General features: G+C 41.0%; 1 protein-coding gene across 13 annotated transcripts in view; it reads right to left on the bottom strand.

The window, feature by feature from the left end:
- The window catches only part of CACNA1C (calcium voltage-gated channel subunit alpha1 C), a 433754-nt gene that overhangs the window by 109364 nt on the left and 302726 nt on the right, over window positions 1-21664 (bottom strand). For 7 of the 13 annotated variants that reach the window (XM_027658535.1, XM_027658511.1, XM_027658495.1 and 4 more), the window contains exons 10-14: window positions 16003-16077; window positions 13878-13968; window positions 3768-3794; window positions 1597-1757; window positions 601-826 (exon numbers count right to left, since the gene is read on the bottom strand). In XM_027658535.1, the coding sequence (XP_027514336.1) occupies window positions 601-826; window positions 1597-1757; window positions 3768-3794; window positions 13878-13968; window positions 16003-16077 (580 nt within the window). The remainder of the gene's footprint in view (window positions 1-600; window positions 827-1596; window positions 1758-3767; window positions 3795-13877; window positions 13969-16002; window positions 16078-21664) is intronic. The other 6 variants (XM_027658568.1, XM_027658551.1, XM_027658560.1 and 3 more) reach the window with 1 other exon arrangement.

The following is a 21664-nucleotide window of genomic DNA, read 5'->3' on the forward strand; positions in this document are numbered from 1 at the left end:
AAAAGGAAAAAGAGGGGATACTGGAATCTGGAAAAAGTCTGGTTTGTTTGTAAAGCTGCTGCTTCACGATGGACTCCTTCGAAGGGGAATAGCTGGCAACATCCTTCGCCTATAACTGCTGGTGTTGACACAATCTCCCTCTCAGGCCACTGTTGAGTCTACTGGAGTTGGCATGGGCTTCTCAGTCAAATGTTGTTTTAGCTCAAGGCAGTCTTTCAGGCTCCTCTCTGTCCCCAGAAAGCATCAGAGAAGGTCACAAGGCTATCTGCTGTTTTAGTTTTGCTTTGACTTTTGCAGGGAACCATAAGAGCCCAATCTCAGCTTGGACTACCATTCCAGGCTTCAGTTTAACAATTTGCATGGTATCAAGTATCTCCAGCTCCCTATGCCAGGCTCCTCACCAATCCTTATCACTCACATCAGGGATATCCAGTCTGTACAGTCCTCCCCATCCCATCACAGATGGCAGAAGATGAGGACTGTTAACCTACACTCTCACTACCCAATTAGTGGTAGAAAAAGTGAAAAACACCAGGGATGTGAGCGACTCAGTAGCAGTAGCAGTAGCCCTCCTTCAGTCCCAAAGAAGCAATAAAGTACCTTGTGATTTTAAATATTCTTAGGAGTCGAACACATCTCAAAACCGAAATGCCCAGGGGTGACATGATCTTTGTCTCAACCAGGATCGTTTCCAGGATTCCTCCGCACACAATGAAACAGTCAAAGCGGTTGAAGAGGGACACAAAATAGGCCTGGAGACCAAGGCTGTACATCTTCAGCAGCATCTCTGCCGTGAAAAGAGCTAGCAGCACCTTGTTGGCAGTGTCTCATGGAAAACAAAAAGGAACAGATTAAGGAAACTTAGTCAAAAGATCACCACAATTAATCATCGGTCCTTGCTAAGAAACCTCTTTGGGGATCGGTCTTAAAAGTTAACTTCGTATAAGCTTGGTTCAAAGAATGAACTTCAAAAGCGTGGGCATCTCATTCACAGAAGTGTTTTACCAGGATGGTTACAGCAATTCTTATGTATTGCACATCCAGCTGCAATGTATTACACAACCACACAACGTCCAATGGCAGGGACATGCCCTCCTGTGCACAACCTCCCATCACACTTGTCATCTGCAGGGGAGAGTGGGAACAGAAGAGCTGCTGTGCTACCTACTGTTGCTTAATTAAGCCTTTCAGCTGCTCTCACCTCCAGAGAGAATTCAACTGTTCTGCAGACAGGAGAACTTTACAAATCACTCTTCATCACCTCCCTAATAATTAAAAATTATCATAAATGCCATTTCAGGGAAAACCCCGGAGAACGTGAGGCTCTCAGTAGCTATCCATTAATTGGTAATCCAGTTGCAAATATATATTTAGCATAAATTCCTGGTTTCACTTACACCCAAGGAAACAACACTGCTTTGGCTGGAAACCAGGTACTTACATTTTTCCTAAAACTTCTCCCATTGTAGGCAGGGATGTTTATTGTATTATTTCAGATTCTCCTTTTACATCGTGTGCTTTAATGCACCAGCTCCTCTTTCCGCTCCCTTTTTTTGACACTGACCATAATAAACAGAACCATCAGCTTCTCCTCACCTTGGACCTCCGTGAGCCAGTCTGGCTGGTTGTAGTGTTCAGAGGCAATGGTGAGGGTGTTGAGGAACACAAGGAAGATCACCAACCAATAGAAAACGTTGGACTTGACAGCGGCACGGCACTTTCTTCTGCAGAATCGATTCCATCGGCGCCAGTAGCGACTTGAAATATTGAAAAAGGAAAAGTTCTTTTCAGATAGGGATCCATAGGCTATTGCAATTCTCTGCCAAGAGAGACTCTAGTCCTGATTTATTGTTCAAGAGAGGTAGAGAATAAATTTAAAGTTCACCCTGAGAAACATTCTCTCATTTTCATCTGAGTCGACAGTTGTGATCATCCTCCCTTTATCTACAGGAATAAAGTTGGTCCTAAACCAATTTGCAACATCTTCAAGCAATATCTTAATCTGATTAAGACATCCACTGCAGATACCCTGAGAGGTTTTTTTAGTCCAGTTCCCACAAAAATAATCATTGTTCTTGTATTTGATGCTTGTAGCCTGCAACGGGACCTTGCCCAGCCTCAGGATAGTCACTGAAAAGATACCTGCTATGCCACATGAACCATTGGATTACGTCTTTGGAGAGGTGAGGTCAAATAAAATCCATGTAACATTTCCAACACTCAGCAATGTTCAGGAGTAATCCCAAGACAAGGCCTAATTCATAACAAAACCCCAAAACTTAGGGGACCTCAGCATCTCACTCACCTTCATGCCTGGAACTAAGGGTACCATTTGCTAATCAACAGACTTTTTAAAGTTTGCCTTCCATGAACACATCCCCTTGTGTCACTGATTTCTGAGGATAATTACTAACCACAGAAGATATTTAAAGCTAATTACACACCTCCTACTCTTCAGAATTTAACTTGCATAGCAACCAGTTTCCAGGCAACACTTGCCACTGTATAATAAATCTAATAGTTTTATATAGATAATATATACATATGTGTGAGTGTGTCTCTGAAGGGACATACACATACACAACATTACAGAGAGAAAGAACTTTTCTTATTTATTCTTCTCTTGTCCATTATTTTCAGTGATAAACTATGGCCCTACTTGAGGTTAGGATTCAGCATCTCTGTGAACTAATGCCAGGCAATGCGAACACAATGTGAACGAGAATGCTGTAGCAACATTTTAACAGGTAATCCAATCTAGAGTGTTTCATCTGTGCAATTTATAAAGGCACCCAGACTACCTATCACAAACATTCAAAAAGGGTTGTGTGTTTTGCAGTAGATTTGGGACAAGAAAAGATCTTCCCAACTTCTAAAATAGGCACAACGCTTAGACAATATTGTTGTCATTAAATCCTTAGGAATCCCACACGCTTCAGTGTGCACTTGTGCACAAATGTGCATGCACATGAAAATGTATGGTGCTTTCTCGTGCTCACTCTTAACACAGGGATGCATAAAGGCAGGATGTACACATATGTGCATCCCGAAATTTTTATTACTCTTTGTTATTTAGGTACCCGAAGGACACAGTTACTCATTACAGTTATACTGAAAGTTAATCTAGTTTTAGGGTTTTTTTAGTTTATTTTAGCTTTTTATAAAACTGACTTTGAATTCAGGGTTATGGAGGCGGCTAAGCTCCTGCCAAAAAGGTAGAAATGGAACCAAGTTTCATGAGTTCAGTCAGCCTTTCCAATGCAAACCCCTTGGGACTGTTTCACTTTTTCAAAATCTATAAGTCAACAGAAAAACAAACACAACTAGAAAAACTCCCCATGTCCCAGGGTGAAGGGGAGAACTTCACAAATAAGATGCAAACCTCATCAGTTGAAATATTTACAATCAAGCAAAGCAGAGGAGTGCAACAGAATGTAAGAAAGAGAGCCTTGAGCTGACAGGGTTGATGTTGATGGATGCAGTATAATTATGTGGTTGAACTTCGCTTCTGATATTGTGTTTTATGGTTCGAGATACGTAGGTAGCAATCAGATAGGTACTTCTGAGTGGAATAATGTGAGTAGTCCCTGTGCCTTATTTCAGTATAAAACTAAGAAAAACAATCTTGATTCTTGACTAAATCTAACATGTTTGGCAGTATCTCCTAGAATCATCACTGCATCCTAGAGATGCTGGACTAAACCACTTCACAAAGTAAGGAACAAAACCAGTAGAAAGGAGAAAAAGCAAAAATCATTTTTACTTACCTAAATTTTGATTTTGAGATCCGATGCCTGAAAGACAAGAATTGCCATTAAAGTCTCTGAAGCTGTCTCATACCTCCAAGGTTTTTGTGAAAATAGTAATAGAAAGAAACAAAGTTAAGCTGAATTCACTTTTTAATCAATGCTGTTTTCCTCTTGAGTCTGCTGTAAGTCAATGTAGGCACTGGGCATGGCTAGAATTCCCTGATACAGGAATTTGAGGTTTTTTTGGTGGGAGTCACGAAGCAGGAGTTGTGCCATGATGGGATTCTATCACCTACAGATATCAGTGAACTAGTTTTTCCCTTGGGTAAAAGGTTGGCCTAAGGCAAGGGGCACTCTACTACTGCTAACAAATTCATTTCTCAAGTATCACCCCTTTTTTTTTTTCTTTTTTAGTCACTATTTTTTAATATATTAAAATATGTATGACAGACAGACTTGTTGCTTTCACATATCAACTATCACTTCAGGATATATAAGCACATTATGAAACCATAATAACAGAGAAAACAATGCTTTCTCTTTTTTTCAGCAATTGAAAGTAAAACAGTGCATGATGGATATTTTCAAACTTAGATATCAACTCTTATTTGTCTTTGTTATCTATGTAAATTGCTTTGCATTCAAAAAGGTCTGTAAAATAACAGATTCTCTTGCTACCAATGAAATTTTCAGATTAAGCACTCCTGAAAATTTGGCCATGTTCCCATGTGTTTAAATATGTAATTTCATGCATTTGGGTTTATTCATCTAAATAATCCCAATCTTCTTTTATGAGAAGTCACAGGCAAAGCTAGAAATAGACCCCAATACTCTAACCACAACCTTACTCTGCTTGACACGTGTCCTGTAAGGCCTCTGAACACTTTGGCTGTCTTTTGGTACATCCATAATGATGCACAGAAAGAAATAAATGTGTGTGGATACAAAGACACAAGTCAGAGGTGTTTTAGGAAGCTGCAAAATCCACTACCAATATCATAAGAAATGAGAATCTGGGGAGTGACTACGAACAAGATATTTCTGCTGCGTTGAAGTTTTCCTTAAGGTTCCCTCTGTGACAGGAAAGTGACTCATTGTTGACAACAGTCAGCAAAGGTCTTACTGTATTGCCTTAAAATTGGATTCACTGTTAGCAGACATGGGACAATGTGATTCTCAAAGCATCTAACACTACTTCCTGTAGCAGCCTTAAAAATGGTCAGTCCCTGCTTGAGGACATCAGTTACTGACAAGTAATCAGTGATGGGTCAGGTTCCTTATGTGGAAGAGGTTTGAGTGATGGGAACATTTCACCAGCAGATGGTCCAAGACAAAAAAAAATAAAAAAGGAAGCCTTTGCACCGAATACATCATTCCTGCTGTGTCACAGGCAGCTTGTCTAGGCCACCTACTAGGCAGCAGTGTGGTTACAGACAAACACAAGACTTTTGATAGAGAAGAAATAATGCACTAGAGAAACAGAATGCTAAATTGTGCTGCATAGACAAAGCAAGCTTTAAGAAAGATGCCGAGTGAAGCACCTACGAAGCACATCCTTAAAGCTATCCCACTTCTCACTGAGAACTCTGGCTTGATAAGCACTACCTACAAACTGTAATGGATCAGATTTACAGGCAACAGGAAAGAAGGCTCAGACAAAGGCAGGGGAAATGAAGAGATTAAAAAAAATCACAATGAAGGAGAAAGGTGGGCACCGGAAAGGAGGTGGTGAGGATTTTGATAGGAAAAGTTTGGTGGGGGTGGGAAGAGAGAGAGAGAAAGAGAAAGAGAGAGAGATGCATTAGCGAACCTGCCTGGTGGAAGGGGAAGGACAGGGAGTGTGAAGTCCTCTGGTGACCTCTCTGGTTAATAGTTTCCAAGTGAGGCAGTTCTGTGGCATTTTAAGGAATCAAGCAAAAGAGATGCAGCAGGTGTAGTACTCATCATGCATGTGATAATTATATCTTTGAACATTATGAGCAGCAGCCAACTGCATTCAGTGTTCCCACAGGTTAGCTACAGCCTTCGTTCCCCCCCCCTCCACCTTTCTTTGCTGCTATGGCAGAAGGCTTTATCACATGTGGGTGTGCTGTATATATAGAACAGGACAAGGAAGGAGGATTAGATTTATATTTAGAGGTAGAATCTGAGAGTGAAAGGGAATTTTGGAAACAAACTGTATAATAACTGATTCTGAAAACATTATGCACGAATCTGAAACACGTTTTTCAAATGACTGTTATGATCAAGATGGTTTATCAGAACCATGGACACCAATGTCCTATAAAAAATGCTTTTATGGCATCACTAGTCATATAGCTGTCAAATAGTCTCAATTTGAGGCCTTGGCACAGTGTCTTTGTGACACTCCAAACTGACACTTGGCAGGAGTTTAGGGTGGACCAGATTTTCTGCTGAGTTTAAACATGAATCTCTTGCATCCCTAGTATTCTGGGAGCTTTATGCCATTGGGAGAAAGAGAGTGTCTCCATTTGTGTCAAACTATGGAATGTCTTGAGAAACTATTGTTTAAAATCATGGTATAGGAGCCTGTATAAAAACCACTTCAGATCACTACTGAGTGGTTTTTATCTTAGGAGCCACACAACTCAGATTGTCTTTTAGAAAGAGAAACACAAAAATCAGATCTCTACTCTGTGACAAGCTATCTTTAAAATCCTCTAAAATTCTTCTAACCTTACACAGTTAGGTACCACACACAGATAAGGCACTGAAATTTAAAGATTTTTTATCAACATAAACCTCTGGATAATCTGCATAACTCAAATGTAGTGAGATACCCCACATTCTCAGAGATAAGAGTGTTCATTTCCATATTCGTGGTGGACACCAGAGAAGGCACTTGTGAATGACACTTTTGTATAACAGGGATTAAGGACTGTGTAATTGCACACACAACAAACAATTCTGGAAAAATCTTGTAGGTCACCAAGCATGACAAAAAGGCCACATTACAGCTTTTTTTCTGAGTGTGGATGTCACTAAACATGTCCATAAAATTATCTGACATGCTGGTCACAGCTACTTTTGTATTATATGATTCCACTTAGAGGCAACTACCTTCATAAGGACTCACTAGTAAAAGCTCTCAGAAAAGCAGTAACACAGAAATGGACTTCACTGTGCCTCTGGGCTACACACAACTTTGGGGAACATTCAAAGAGCTTCACTGGGCATATCTTACAGATTTTAGAACTGTGAGAACACAGTCATGGTGTGACATTGATTTTGTTCTGGTGCAATATGATGCATTCATGCAGTTACTGGTCAAGCAGCACAACATTTTTCTCTCTCTCTATTCCTGCCGACGACATTTCTTTGCTTCTAGCCAGGATGTTGGCACCTCTGAAGAGAAAATGTCCACCCTAAGGTCCTTTTTTCACATATTACTGGGGTAAAAGCATATCACTATACAACATATTTAGGAATATAAGCTGCATACATGCAGTCTGCAGCCTAAAAAAGTGTTAGGGCTGAGTTCTACCCTCAGCTGAGTTTCTGCGATTCACAAAAAAGCAATGGGCCTCCATCCTGCCTCTATACAACACAATTAACACTGGGGAGCTGCACAGGAACTTGCAGTGACCATTTCCACTGGATGAAGAATGCTGACCTGATAGGAGCAGTGCTGGTTTAAAGAGGTGGTTGTCGGCCTGTTGGTTTTAAGAGGTGGTTGCTGACCAGAAGTAAGAATCTACAGAACACCCTTAAGAAAATTGGATCTGTCTAGCTTAAAATTGAGCTGCTTTGCTATTCAACAGGCTTTCTTACAGGCTGAGAAAATAGGCCAGCACTTCGGTATTCAGTAAATAATGTTGTTCTCCCTGTGGCAAGTCACAGGTAAGTCCTAACACAGAGTCCGAAGGAGGAAGATAACTCCTCTTCCACAAGGGCATGCTATTGTCCTTTAGACACATATCTAGAGCTGACTGTGAATATTAAAAGCACCTTGCTCATAATAAATTGGAGAGCAGTAGCTGAGACTGACACATAAGGATTGATCCCGTGTGTTTTCCCGCTGAAGTCAGCAGTGGTTTCAGAGCTTTTGGCAGACTTTTTTTACCAGTGCTCCTGATGTGATGGGGACTTTGGTCCCATCATACCACAAGGAGTTTATCTTCTCATGAAGAGAAAACCAGCAGCAACTACATCAAACCTGCAAGTAAACTGACTCTTTTGCCTTTACCTTTCGCCTTACATCCTATGCTGATGATTGCAAGAACTGCACAGGAATTATTTTCCCAGGCAGAAATGCATGAAGGGAAAAATCCCTGACCATTCAGCTGCCAGAGAAAGCTTCCATTCTCATAATGTTTTCAGGACACATGGTTTTCAGTTGGAAAGCCAGTGTAGGTTGCTCATTTTGGTTTATCCTTTTTTATTGTTTGAACTACATTTGGTGGAAAAGCAATTGAACTGTCCCCCAAATGTATGGAAATCCCGGCCAAGGTGAAAATGCCAAGTGGCTTATTGTTTCAATGAAAGCAGATAATTTTAAGCCCTCTTTCCCTTTGAGTTCAAGTGCTTCACTTTTCTATTGAAGCTCTATGGAACATTAGTTTCCACAAAGGTCTTTTTTTTAATCTAATACATATGTATAAAAGCAAGTTCTATTGTGGCACTCCAGATCTGTATGGTTGTATTAGAAAATTAACATTCTGCTTGTATTGGAAGATTATATAGGCTGACACTCTGTGCAGAACTGATTATTTCTGATTATGAGCAATAGTCTGTCCGCAGGAATCTAAGTCCTGCACAGCAGTAACCACAGAGGCTCAGGGAAATTACTGGCTATTGGGAAGCCCTGGGCATAATAAGGATATCCTGTAAATAGAAACCCATTGCTCCCAGCTCTGGGTTTATCCCACTGATGCCTGCTGCAGAGGAAACGTGTTTCTTTGTACCCCGAGGCAACAGGTTATTAAAGCTGTGACACGTCAGGAATAAGATAAGTTCCACTTCCAAGTGTTGTCCTTGAGGATAAAAACTGTTGTGTTCCCACCTCAGGGCAAATGTCAAAGCAATACAAGGCAATACCATGACAGGGATAATATACAGTGAAAGTTGTGGGATGCTTTTTAGTGTCCTGTGGAACCCTGCAAAACCATTTTCAGATTCCAATGCCTGATGAAGTTCACACTATACTTCCCCTAGGAAGGGAACTGCTCTGCACCACAGCACTCCTGTTGCCAGCAGAATTACACCAGGAATGAATATGAATGAAGTTGGATTTTTTTTGTTTGGTTTAAGTCTGAAAGATTGGATTTACACAACAAGCAAAGAGAGATTAGATGTTAGATTCCTCCTGAAACTCCTTCAGCTGGTTTGAATACTGGCATTGCTCCAGACAGCACAGCTGATGGAGGCAGTTCCTATAGTATGGATACTATAGAAATAAAAGCTTCTTTGAGACAATTCATCAGCAGGAGATAGCTTGTGTTTGAGAGGTACTCTCCTGATCTCACATAGCATATGTCTCTGTGGAGCTGAAAAAGGCTGTCAGGGAAGATCTCCTTTTCCAAAAGGCACGTTTGAGCCTGGCTTCTCAAGCAGATCTTTCTGTCATTCACAGGCACAGTTTTTCAAAGCTCTGTAGATTTTTAAAAGAACAGAAAGAACAGCCAGTAATTCTAAATTCTCTTCAATGAAAAAGTTTTCCCTTCAGTCTCCTGAGCATTTTTATTCCTTTTATCGTGAGTGCATTTGGATGGCAAGCTCAGCCTATAACTCGGGTGGTGGTGCTGGGGTGGTTAAATGCCTTAGGCAGCTTGATGTCACTAAATACATAAATATATTGCCTGTGACTTGAAATCTCCACCTTGCTTCAGTCATGTCTGGCTGCAGTTTGTCCAGTGCAGCCGGTGCCCTCTGGGAAGAAGTGTTTTAATAGCAAAGCAATGGGGACTCATGGCCACTGGGTGATTTTAGAAAACTGGTAAAAACCAAGACTCACGTGCAACACATGAAACTCAACAATCGAACAAAAAACTTGGCTACATTTCAACTGTAAAAACAGAGGGCAGATGACTGCTCGAAAGTCTTGGCCTAATCTTCAACTAGAGTAAATCAGGATGGCATGAGTATAATTATTAATGCTTACTCAACATCTCTAGTACTCGATGAGGAACTTTTTGGAAAAGCTGAACTGAATTCCCACATGAATTTTCACTATTCTTGAACACTGGGCCAAATTCTGATTCTTAGTCAGGTTCCAATAAAAGAAAACATTCATTCAGATAAATTCTTGCTTAAATTTTATATGTTCCAGCAGGAATCTTGGCCTATGGGGTGTTTAAAAGAGAGGTCAGTGAGAAGAGTACTTAATACCAGGAAAAAGTCAGGAAAGCTGGTTTCTCTCTCTGCTTAAGTGTGTGACACAGTAACAAAAGAAACCAGAAAGGATTCCAAACCTCAGCATCAAAGGCAGATCTGAATTTACCCACAACTAAGGAATTTGCAGCTTCACAAAGCTTGAAACAAACATTTTACAAATGCAGGAAGTACTGGTAAAATTTGTATCTCACCCCAGAATTTCATATACAATGATATAACCATTCATTTTCATGGATGAAGGAGCCTATCCATCTCCTAGAGATGAAAAGCAATCTGAGCAAGGCCTTGAGGATCCCAACTGTCCTTGGGTAAAAAGCAAAAAAAATCCTTCTCAATAACAGACTTCAATTCTCCTACTATACATCATCCATTTTCAAACGAAGTGAAAAGTGGCAAGGAAACTGTTTATCTCTCTGAATCTTGCTTGTCCTGGTCTGGTGAAACATTAGACCCTGCTTTAACATTTACAACGTGAGAAGAAGAAATGAAGTTCAGTTTTCCTGTAATTTTCCTATGCCTTCTTCCCTAAAACCTGCTGGACGTAGCCATCCCTGCTCCTAATGCCAAATCTGAGGACTGCCATTCTCCTGTGAGCATGCTGGGCTATTTTAAGCAAACTCCATTCTAAGTCATGACTATGTTTAGAGTTGGGTTTAACTTTGGCTCTCCTGGCCACATTCCAGCTAGGATAATTATGTTCTGCTTGCCAAAATTCCCCATGCAGTTTCAGTGCAGAACAAGCTATCCCTCATACATCTCCCTATACACTTGTGCCTGTTGTTTTTAAACACCTGTCACATTTTACCCTGAAAGTGGCTGAAGTCTAATGCTGTGAAAACAATCCCTGCATTTACAGTTCATAAAGTGCATTAGGATCCTTTGGGATTAGGAACATTGAATGCAAGAACAAATGAATGTAAGCTGTAATATTAAAAATATATGAAACCTTACAGTAGCTGTTGCCATTGTTTTTGGCACTGTGTCTCCCCTCCATGAGGGACTTTAACTACCCTGACAGATGATGGAAAAGCAACACAGCAAAGCGCAAACAGTCCAGGAGGTTTCTGGAAAGCATTGATGACAACTTTCTGAGACAGATAGTGGAGGATCCCACAAGGAATGGTGTGCTGCTTGACCTAATACTACCAAACAGGGAAGGCCTTGTTGGAGATGTGAAGTTGGGGGCAGCCCTGGCTGCAGTGACTGTGAGATTGTAGAGTTCAGCATCGGGTAAGAAGGAAGCAGGGCAGCAAGTAAAAGTGTAACCATGGACTTCAGGAGAGCTGACTTTGGCCTCTTTAGGGATCTTCTCAGAAGAATACCATGGGAAAAGTTCCTCCAGGGAAGAGGTGTTAAGGAAAGTTGGCTGATATTCAAGGATAATTTCCTCCAGGCTCAAGAACAATGCATCCTGATGAGCAAGAAATCAGGCAAAGGGGGCAAGAGACCTCCGTGGATGAACAAGGAACTCCTGTCATTACTGAAGCAGGAAACACTCAGGAGACGGAAGCAGGGTCAGGCCACTTGGAACGAATATAGAGAAGTTGTCAGAGTAAGTAGAAATGACACGAGGAAGGCCAAGGACCATCTAAAATTAAATCTGGCAAAGAACGTCAAGGACAAGAAGAAAGGCTTCTTCAAATACATCTATAACAGAAGGAAAACTAAGGATAATGTGGGCCTATTACTAAATGGAGGGGGGGGCTCTGGTAACAGATGGTGCAAAGAAGGTAGAATTACTGAAAACCTTTTTTAAATTGGTCTTTACAGACAAAGTCAGCCCTCAGGAATCTCTGACCCAGGAGACCAAGGTAAAGAAATGTTGGAAGGAAGACTTTTCCTTGGCCAAGGAGGACTGGGTGAGAGAACAGCTAGGCAAACCTGACATTCAAAAGTCCATGGGCCCTGACGGAAGGCATCCATGAGAGAGCTGATGGACACCATAACAAGGCTGCCCACGATCATCTTTCAAGATCTTCAAGATATTTAGGAGCTGTCTGGACACAACCCTGTGCCATGTGTTCTGGGATGGCCCTGCTTGAGCAGGAGGTTGGACCAGATGACCCACTGTGGTCCCTCCCAACCTGACCCATTCTGTGATTCTGTGAACCACAGCTGCAGAATAGAGATAGTTCTTCAAACTGAATCCAGCTGGAAGAAGTGATCACACATCCACCTGATTCTTCCTGTAATGCACCAAGAGCACAAGCAACTTGCTGGAGTGCCAAAGAAAGGGCTACAACTGCCTCAGTGCTGTGAACAGATCTAGCCTGGTTCCTTCAGAAAAGTGTTCATAATCTAAACTAAAAGACTCAGCAGGTTCACAAAAGCAGGCAGGGGAAAGAAAGCTATCACAAATAATTTCTCTTGGGGTTTGTAAGTAGCTGGCTGACTCTTCAAGGAAAGCAGATTGAATTTATAACATATCCCAGGTATCACATCTTTTAATGTAGATAAGATCTCCTCCTCAGTTTGTAGAGGAGAGGGCCAAGGGTATGTGTGGGAGATACAATCAAGGTTTACAAGGTTATGAAGTGATAGATAAGCTGAATGTGGAACAGTTGATCACCAAATATCACAATATTAGAAGGAGAGGACATTGACTGAAAGGAGTGATATATCATCTTAAAATAGATAGGAAAAAGTTCTTGTCTACACAGCAGGTAGTGAACATTTGAAACTTGTTGCCACAGGAGATTGTGAAGGCAGACAGCCTTAGTCAGGTAAATCCATGGACAGGGCCATAGAGGGAAAAAGCAGAAGTGTGCCTGCTAATATCTCTAATTCAATAAGCATGAGTTTGGGAGCAGTAAAAGGAGATTGGAAAGTAGGAAATAGCCAGGCTCAAGTACTTGCCTTCCTGTCAGAACCTGAACACTGGGTCAACTGGTCAACAGCTATGATAAAATAAAGCATTTCTTATTCACTTATGATGAGCATTTGAGCATCACCAAAGAGCTCAAGGTAGGCCCAAGGACAGGACAGAGCCTCAAAATATTCCAGTGTGGTACAAGCTATAGGAGAGGTATGCTTAACACCTTTTTTGAGGAAATTAGGAGGGACTAACATATTGCCCCCACAGCATAAAGTCCACTCTTGTTTAGTCCTACAAAAGGGAATATAGGACTCCTCTTGCCTATTCTTTCTCTCTATGTTGGTAAAAAATACACCACATAATATGGTATTTCATAACCACTATCTCACACATTCTTGAGCACCTTCTCTAACTACAATGGTGCAATTTCAAGGAGGCATTAATCCCTCCTAACTGATGTATTTCTTTGTCACTACAGTATTCTGTGCAGCATTTGAAGGGTGTAATGCAGTCTGTCAAATGAGAATTGTCATCAATGTATTTCTATTACAAGGCACTGTAAAGTGTACAAGAATCGTTAGAAAAATTGAAACAGGCCCGTCATTTCCACTCTTTGGTCTACACATACTGGTTTTGATTATCCATCACCTAAGAGGAATTTTAAAATAAGAACACTGTTAGCCATCAGTTTCTCTCTTAGCTATTATGCAAAACCAGATCTGCTTATCCTGGGTATCCTGTGCTTTATTTAAATCTGTGTAAACCCATCGGCTCTTCGCTAATGTCCAGAGTGAGTTTACACTGCAATTAAGATAAGAACCTGGATCAATAGATCTTCTGCAACCTCTCTTTTCACCCACAGTGGGGTTTTCTTCCTCTTAAAAAGCCCGACATTTGCCCTGGTTTTAACCCACGAGTCCAGCCCAAGCCCTGATGCAGATGTCTGTGTGAGTACTCACGCCAGTCTAGCGCCGCAGTTTTCGCCTTCCATATCTGCTCCAGGGACGTTGTCTGTGTTCACGGACTCGGTCTCACTGGTGGGCATGCTCACTGTAAGAGTCAAAGGGAAGAAAAAAGAGAGGGTTGGCCATTAGAACCTGCCACGTCTCTTAGTGAGCCACATGAGTAAAGGAACTGGCTTAATGAAAAGACCCTCAGCTGCAGCTCCTGAGGATTAAGCAATTTGCTGAGCAAGTCTTGTGCCTCCCTGTACAGACCAGGCTGGGCAGGTAGACTTCAGGAACGTACACAGGTTGCTCAAATGCTAAAGAAAAGGGAAGAAGCAGCTGCTCTCTTTCTTTCAGAGTCAGTTCCTGGAAATTTTATGAATGAGAACCATTGAAAAGCAGATGACCCCAACAAGAAGCTTCCGTTTGATTCAACAGAACACTTTAAAAAAGAGCCTCTTTACCTGCAGCAGCCCAACCACCTCACTGCCCTCCCCAATCTTTTGTGCAACGACTGAATACAAATAAAAGGTACCAGGATTGACATGTATGCAGATAAAAAGCTTCTGTTAGCCTGATAGCAAATACCCCATAAATAATACTGATGTATTTTGTGTACCGTGTATCTGTCACATCAATGTGTTTCAACCTTACAATTATAAACCGGACCTATAAGAGAGAAATTCAGACTGGCTGACCCACTCAGATACTACCAGCAAAGCAGCCAATGAATATGGACTATGGTGGAGATTTCACATTGGCACTCACCATCGAAGAACTTGACAGAATCTCCTAGGCTTTTACAGAAGTATCATGGAACAAACATCAACTGAAAGCAACCTTAGGTGTGAACCTATCTCATCTGGATTCAAGCACCTGTCACATTTCCTATCTGTTATCAAATCTCAACATTTGATTTGTTTCTACAGATCATAAAAAAAAAAAAAAAAGAAAGAAAAACCACTTCACCAGTTGTTTGTGGCTCCTATATGAGCTTTAATAACTCCTTAATATATAATAATTCAACATAAGTTAGGAAAATGGATAGGATTTAATAGGTGTTCTCTTTCCTTCTCCCCTATTTTGAAATACACAAAACAATTGAAAAAATTATACTTAAGACTGAGTGATGGTGGTGTTAAGCAGATCTCCCAGAAACCTGGTAGAACTTTAGAACATGACCTGTATTAGTAATTGGATGTATATATCAGATGAGACTTGAGTGCATGCACTACTAGCTGGCGGAGAAACTTCTAATAGCCTGTAAGAATATGTAACTCAATACTAAGAATACATCTGCTTGTGGGCTGTCGGTACAAAAGGAGACAATGTAAAATAAACAGGTTCTGTATTTCAATTGGGCAGATGCTCAGAGGGCCATGGGACCAGGGGCTAGAGAGATATCAGAAGGCTGGGATCTTTCAGGGGCTAGAGAGATATCAGAAGGCTCTTCCAAAAGTATTCTGGGTTCTTGCTTTGAAAGCATTATGACAGAAATGTCCCTCAAAATGAACTATCTTTCCTTCACCCCATCACAGAAATTTATGTACCTAAAACACACATCTGGGAAATCTAAAGTTCTTTTGTTGTGTTCTTAGGACCATATGAAATAATGGACCCTCTAGCACTCTCGACAGAACTATGGAATATTGTACTCTGATGGTGCCTTTTCCTTTATATGCAGACAGATGTTTTAATAATCTTGTTTATTTGTAAAGATAAATTAAGGATAAACTGAATTAATATTCTGAGGTATATGAAACAGTCAAGTAAGCTGTAAGAAAAAAAACAACATTCATAATTAAAATTTTTGTCCAGACTAAGTCCTGCAGGCAAAAATCCCCAAACACTGATATTTTGCAAGTCATTTTTGAAGATGAGGTAAAGCACTTTCAAGACATATTTGAGCTTATTTGCAAATGGAAAACAATTTTGAAGACATTAGCAAGAGACTGATTTGCAGAGCAGCTTGTTATCTTGAGTGCATGAAGAGGACATTGCACAAACAATAGAAAAGCAAGACACGTACATGCAGAAGAATACAAAGCTGTATAACATGCCAGTCTGCACTGAGCTATACAGACACACATACACACAGATATACACAGTGTGGACACAGAGTGCAGTGCAACATTACCATGGGTTTCTGTAGAGTGACTAAACCAAGCAAACTTTCCTTTCTTCTCATCAGGCAAACCAGCTGGAGTGCTTCCTTTCACAGACAAGATGGTCAGTGTCAAGTACCAGGAACAAGACATCAATAGAGAACATGCAGCCAGTGACAGGCAAAAGAAAAAGACAAGGAACTCAGCTTACACATGATATCCACTTCTGTCTGAAAACTTCATCATGTGAATTAAAAGTACAAAATGTAAAACAAAGGTATACAGAGGTATGAAATATCACTAGCAGATCCTCAGAGCATAACTCTTACTCAATCTATGCTCTTTTTTATGTCTGGCTTCTGAGAACATGAAGTTGATGAGTATAAGGTTATGGGTCAGATCCTTTTTTCAGTGATGTCAATGGCAAAACTCTCTTTGTTTGACCGTCTGACCTATTGAAAAATTGATGAGACTAAGGCAATGGCAGTGTCCCCAGGTTATCCTCTGACCCTTTGGGTCATAGTCTGAAATAGCCTATAGTTGAATGAGGTTCATCAGCTTTCTTCCTAAACTGCTCCAGTATCTAGAGACTCTTCCAAAACTGTCAGAACTGCTAAAGGAAAGTTGTAAGGGTGATCACATTCCTCTGTCTTTTCTCATCTCCAGAGATAACACAACATCCATCGAGCACTCAGACACACACCCCCTTACCAAAACTAGGATACCCCTGGACTACGACTCACGATTTCCATTTGAGTTTACATTTGGCATTTGCCCCCGATGCCATCCTGTTGCTTGGCTTTACATGGCACTACTTAATGTTGATTCTTTGCCTATGACGCACGGAGGTCCTCAGCCCCCACAGACCAGAGGTGCACGCACAGAGACATCCTAGATTGTACTTCAGACTTCCCTGATGTTACTGCTGTGGAAAGTCAAACTCAAGTACAGTAAGAGATGCAGGTGCAGTGGTACACGGGCTGAAGAGATCCCATGGATCAGCATGCAGCCACCAGTTCACAAAGCACTTAATACACTGCACTGATGGAAAACGTTAAGGACAATAAGTAGTATTAAGATGGTGTGAAGTATTACAGAAAGATAAAAGTCAGAACAGATAGGAGATTAGGACTACGTTCCCCAATGCAGAATGCTCTCAGCAGCACAATCACTTGTTTACTTGGCACCTCACAACACCTTCAATACCAGGGGATAATCAGGTGTGCAGATGCTGTGAGGTTCATTCAGGCCAGTTAACTAAACCTGAAAATGGAAGATGTTGCAGAAGAGTTGTGTATAAACCGGGGCTGAATATGAGAGGAAGTACCAAATACTGCCCAGATGGCTTTCTTATCTGACTCAGTTCTCAGAAAACCCAGACTTTTTGCCTACACCCTGGCTCCAGTCTAGAAACAAGGCAGGAATTTTTTGCAGTATGGGTAATTAATTACTGGAACCATGTACCAAGAATGCTGGTGGTAAATCCACCACAGGAATGTTTTAATCAAGAAGAGATGTTTCTTCCAAATGATGGGCTCAAGTCCAGACCAGAGCTGTATTTAGGACCATGGTATACAGACTATGCCATCTCAATGGCCACTTCCTCCCTGTAATTTTGGGAGCTGAGACAAAGGCAAAAAAAGAGACCAAGGCAGATTTCCTGCCAGGTGAACACAAAGTGATTTAGCAATGGAAATCCAGGTGCCTTGCATCCTATGGCACATGTGTTCAGTGACCTACACAGTCTCACAGGTGTAATTCCCTGTCAACTTCAAAATACCCGCTGCTTGTAACAAAATAAGAGATCCCTGGGGTCTTGTCTCTGCTAGGTGTAGAGGGACCACACCTCCCCACTTCCCGGCCTTCAAACAGCCCATTAGATCTTCCATCTACTGTATAATTTGCATTGAAAGTGCTTCAGTGTTCAAAATGCAGCATTGGCAAGGCACTGACTAAGGTATTTGGTCAATCTGCTAAATACCAATGTTTTATTCAGGGGACTTCCTGACAGTAGAGAACAGCTCTGTCCCCACATCTATCCATCCCAAGTGACAGCAGGTTGCTGAAGGGGCGAGAAGGCATTTCCATCAGACAGCTTGTCTTTGCCTGATTGCACCAGGAGCAGCAGTCCAGCTAACAGGGCAATGGGCACAGAGTGGGCAGCTCACTCCAACCAGACCAGTACAGTGAATCACTAACAACACAGGGACAAGTGCCATAGACTGTATTACATATTTCACAGAATCATGAATGGTTTGGGTTGGAAGGGACCTTTAAAAATAATTTAGTCCACTCCTCATGCCATTGGCAGGGACAAATGTCACTAGCTCAGGTTGTTCAAAGCCCCATCCAACCTGACCTTGAACACTTGCAATGATGGGGTATCCGTAACTTCTCTGAGCAACTATTGTACCTGTTCCTGGGGCAAACCCTGGTGGCTTTGCTTACACAAGAATCTCTTCTTTTAGATTTATCATCACATCCATAATGCACTCTGGCTGATAAAATCTCCCATTAGCTACATATTTTCTAGGTAGTATAGCATAGCATAGCAATTTTTTTCAATGGAATTGAAACAGTTTCTTAAAGGCATGCAAGTGTTACATGGTTTAAACTGTGCAAACCATAAGGACCAGTAGGTTTGATATTCTCTCTACAGTGCCTTCTGAAGTCTTTGCACTTCTTACATCTTGCCACAGTGTGGCTCATCACTGAACATAGACTTTTTCTCCTGCACTACCTAACGTCCAATTTCACATTACTTCCATAGCATTCCTGCAGCAGTTAAAGCAACAACAAAGGCTATGTAGCAGCTTCCTTAAAAATAAGGCTGAAAAATGCTTCATGTTATGTTACTTTGAGCTCTGAAACCCAACAGGCAGACCAAAAGAAGGGCAGAGCCTGCAGTCTGTGACTGACTAGACAGACAGATGTGCAAGACCCTTTGAGAGCCTCTGTTCCATGTCACTGGCATCAAGTATTGATACCAGCTCTACCCTTGCACTAACATATGTCCCTCCTCCAATGAAATGCCCCATGGGCATGCAATGAATTATTAGATGGCCAGTTGCCAAAAGACAGCCAACTGCTGAAACAGAAAGCTGGCACAACCAAATACCCTTCTGTGCAGTTCTGAGACAATTTTTCCCTTACACACTGGGAGAATAATATTTGCTTCCCAGTTCAGAAACATCACTATCACTGTTGCATCTTGCATTTATGAAATGTTTGTCATCTTGGCAGAGGAAGTAATTCTAATATTCAGATTTATTTCCATGGATTATATAATGCTGCTGCACTTATTGCTTTACCTCGCTTTAATACTTTGACAATTTATGAACCAGAGAAGATCATGCCTGGGCAAAGGGTGCCCAGTTCCAGAAATACAGACAAAACATAAACCTTTCACAGATTGTAATGGGACATCTTACTACACGTCTCTGCAGGTCTAGGCATTAATTTTAGAATTGGATATATCAGAGGCTATTCACATTGCATGACTTCACATCTAATTTCTACTGGTATTGAATTACTTTGCAAAATATGAGTCTAAATAACCCCTTTTGCCCATGGTGGCATTTGAGATCAGAAGGACCTGAAGTCACTTCACCACCATTTCACCTTATTGTGTCACCTTGACCACATGACCAAGCCTTTCTATGTATCTGTTCAGTTTGTCTAACAGGGGGACTGTAATTCTGCACTCACCTTGCAAATCTCTCCAAGATCTGCAGATGAAACACATTACAATAAGTGCTAAGTGCTATAGTTAATACTGATGTTAATGTCTCCCAAGCAGGACTCTGCAGAACTATAAAGCAAATCTAAAGAGCAAAACAGTCCTGCGAATTCTCCAGCTGGGATTTAAGATTTCTTTTCCCATCAAGCCCAACAAGAATAAATTGCAATATCCAAGCTGCTTCCTTCAACCGAATGTGCATGGAGTGAATGACTTTCTCTCTGGTAAGAACCCTGCTTCCCATGGTGCTTTTCATGCTCATCATTTCATGAATGAGTCTATGGGCAGCTGTCAGAATATCAATTGACTCATATTCTTTTTTGGTGGAGAGATCTCATTTTAATTAATACATGAATATTGCCTAGCTTTCCTCTTCTCACCGCTTGTTTTGGAAATGCTGGACTCATTCATCTTATTAATTTAAATAAGATACAGCTTTCATTCTGCTACATGCATACAGTGTCTTGGGAACAATCAGTGAGAATGTTCCTAATGCAAACAGCATGCAGAAGGGAAACTGCAGAGGTAAGAGATTAGTTTTCTCTAGATGTCCTGATTTTGTCAGGAAAATTTGCTAAGTATGACTGGGGTATTCTTTTGTGTTTTCTTCTTTGAAAATGAGTTCTGTGAAAGAAAAGCTTTTACAGGAGAAGAGGAAAGGGAACCTGAACTATATGTTGGTGGTTACATACCTCCTAAAGTTAGACGGAATGCATCAATAAATCTAGCGAAATTAAAAAAAAAATCCAGAAAAATTGTGAAAATAGTTGGAAAATGCTTACCAAGGGCTCAGAGGCCAATACTCACAACAGACAGTATTATACACTATATACAATATATCTACTATATTACATTAAATGCATGTAATATATACACTTTGCATTATCTAATCTTTGATCATGTACAAATGACTGTGATTGTAAAGGGTGTGAGCTTGATTCACACTTTCACTCAAGGTCAGCCAGGATTGTAATAAAGAGTCATGAAGTGATTGCCAGTTGTATCCACTTCAGTCAAGGAGGAAAAGGCTTTTGGTAAAAAAATCTTTACATCAGTGAACAAGCAGCAAAGGCACAGCAGCTTAATACTTGTGTGGTAACAAGACCTGCTATTACACTAAAACCAAGCTGGGCATTGGACTGTACCACAAGGGACTGATGCAGTGTAGCATGGCCTTACTGAATGGAGAAGTATAAAGTAGGAACACTGCCAATACTGAGAGGGAGTATCCTACCTCCAAACTTCGTTCATAGATAAACTATGTATTTTACAATACAAATTGCAAAGTATGCCTTTTGTATAAAAAGACTTGTTTTTACTTTTCCTTCTTCCAGAGTGTCAACATATGTCCATACATATCATATGATGTTGAGGGGATACAGCCATGGGCTATGTAGATTTATGCCATACACAAAGAGGAATAGGAGAGAGAGTAAAATATATTAATTGTGCAGGCCCTGTGATTAATAGATCTGTCATTACCACATGCAGACTACTGCACACCTATGAATGCATTACCTTGTTACTAATTAATCTTCCTGGGACTTATTTTAGTGTAACAAACTCGTCAGCTACTTTGAACAGCTGCCATTTCCCTTCTTTTTATAGTGGTATTGACAGTAATATGCTGTGTTCCACAAATATTTGTTCCTTTCAGCCAGAGAGTGGAATGCACATTGCACAGAGGACCACGTAACGGGCACAGTCAGATTCCTGGCCCTGCCAAGAGACAGCCTTTGCCAGCCTCACACACGTTCTGTTCTGTATTTGAAAGGAAGGACTTAAAATCCTCTTTGCATCTCCCTGCCCGAAGGACAAAGCTTTTCTTTGCATAACCTGTGGTATTTCAAAATATCTCGTAAGCACAGGACGTGGGACTCACCCAAAAGTAGATTTCACAGAAGGGAGTCTAACTCTGCCGAAAAGGGCATGAGGAGCAGTCTCCCTGGGAAACT

The sequence above is a fragment of the Corapipo altera genome, unplaced genomic scaffold (assembly GCF_003945725.1).
Source record: "Corapipo altera isolate COAL_440 unplaced genomic scaffold, ASM394572v1 1, whole genome shotgun sequence".
Classification (NCBI taxonomy): Eukaryota; Metazoa; Chordata; class Aves; order Passeriformes; family Pipridae; genus Corapipo; species Corapipo altera.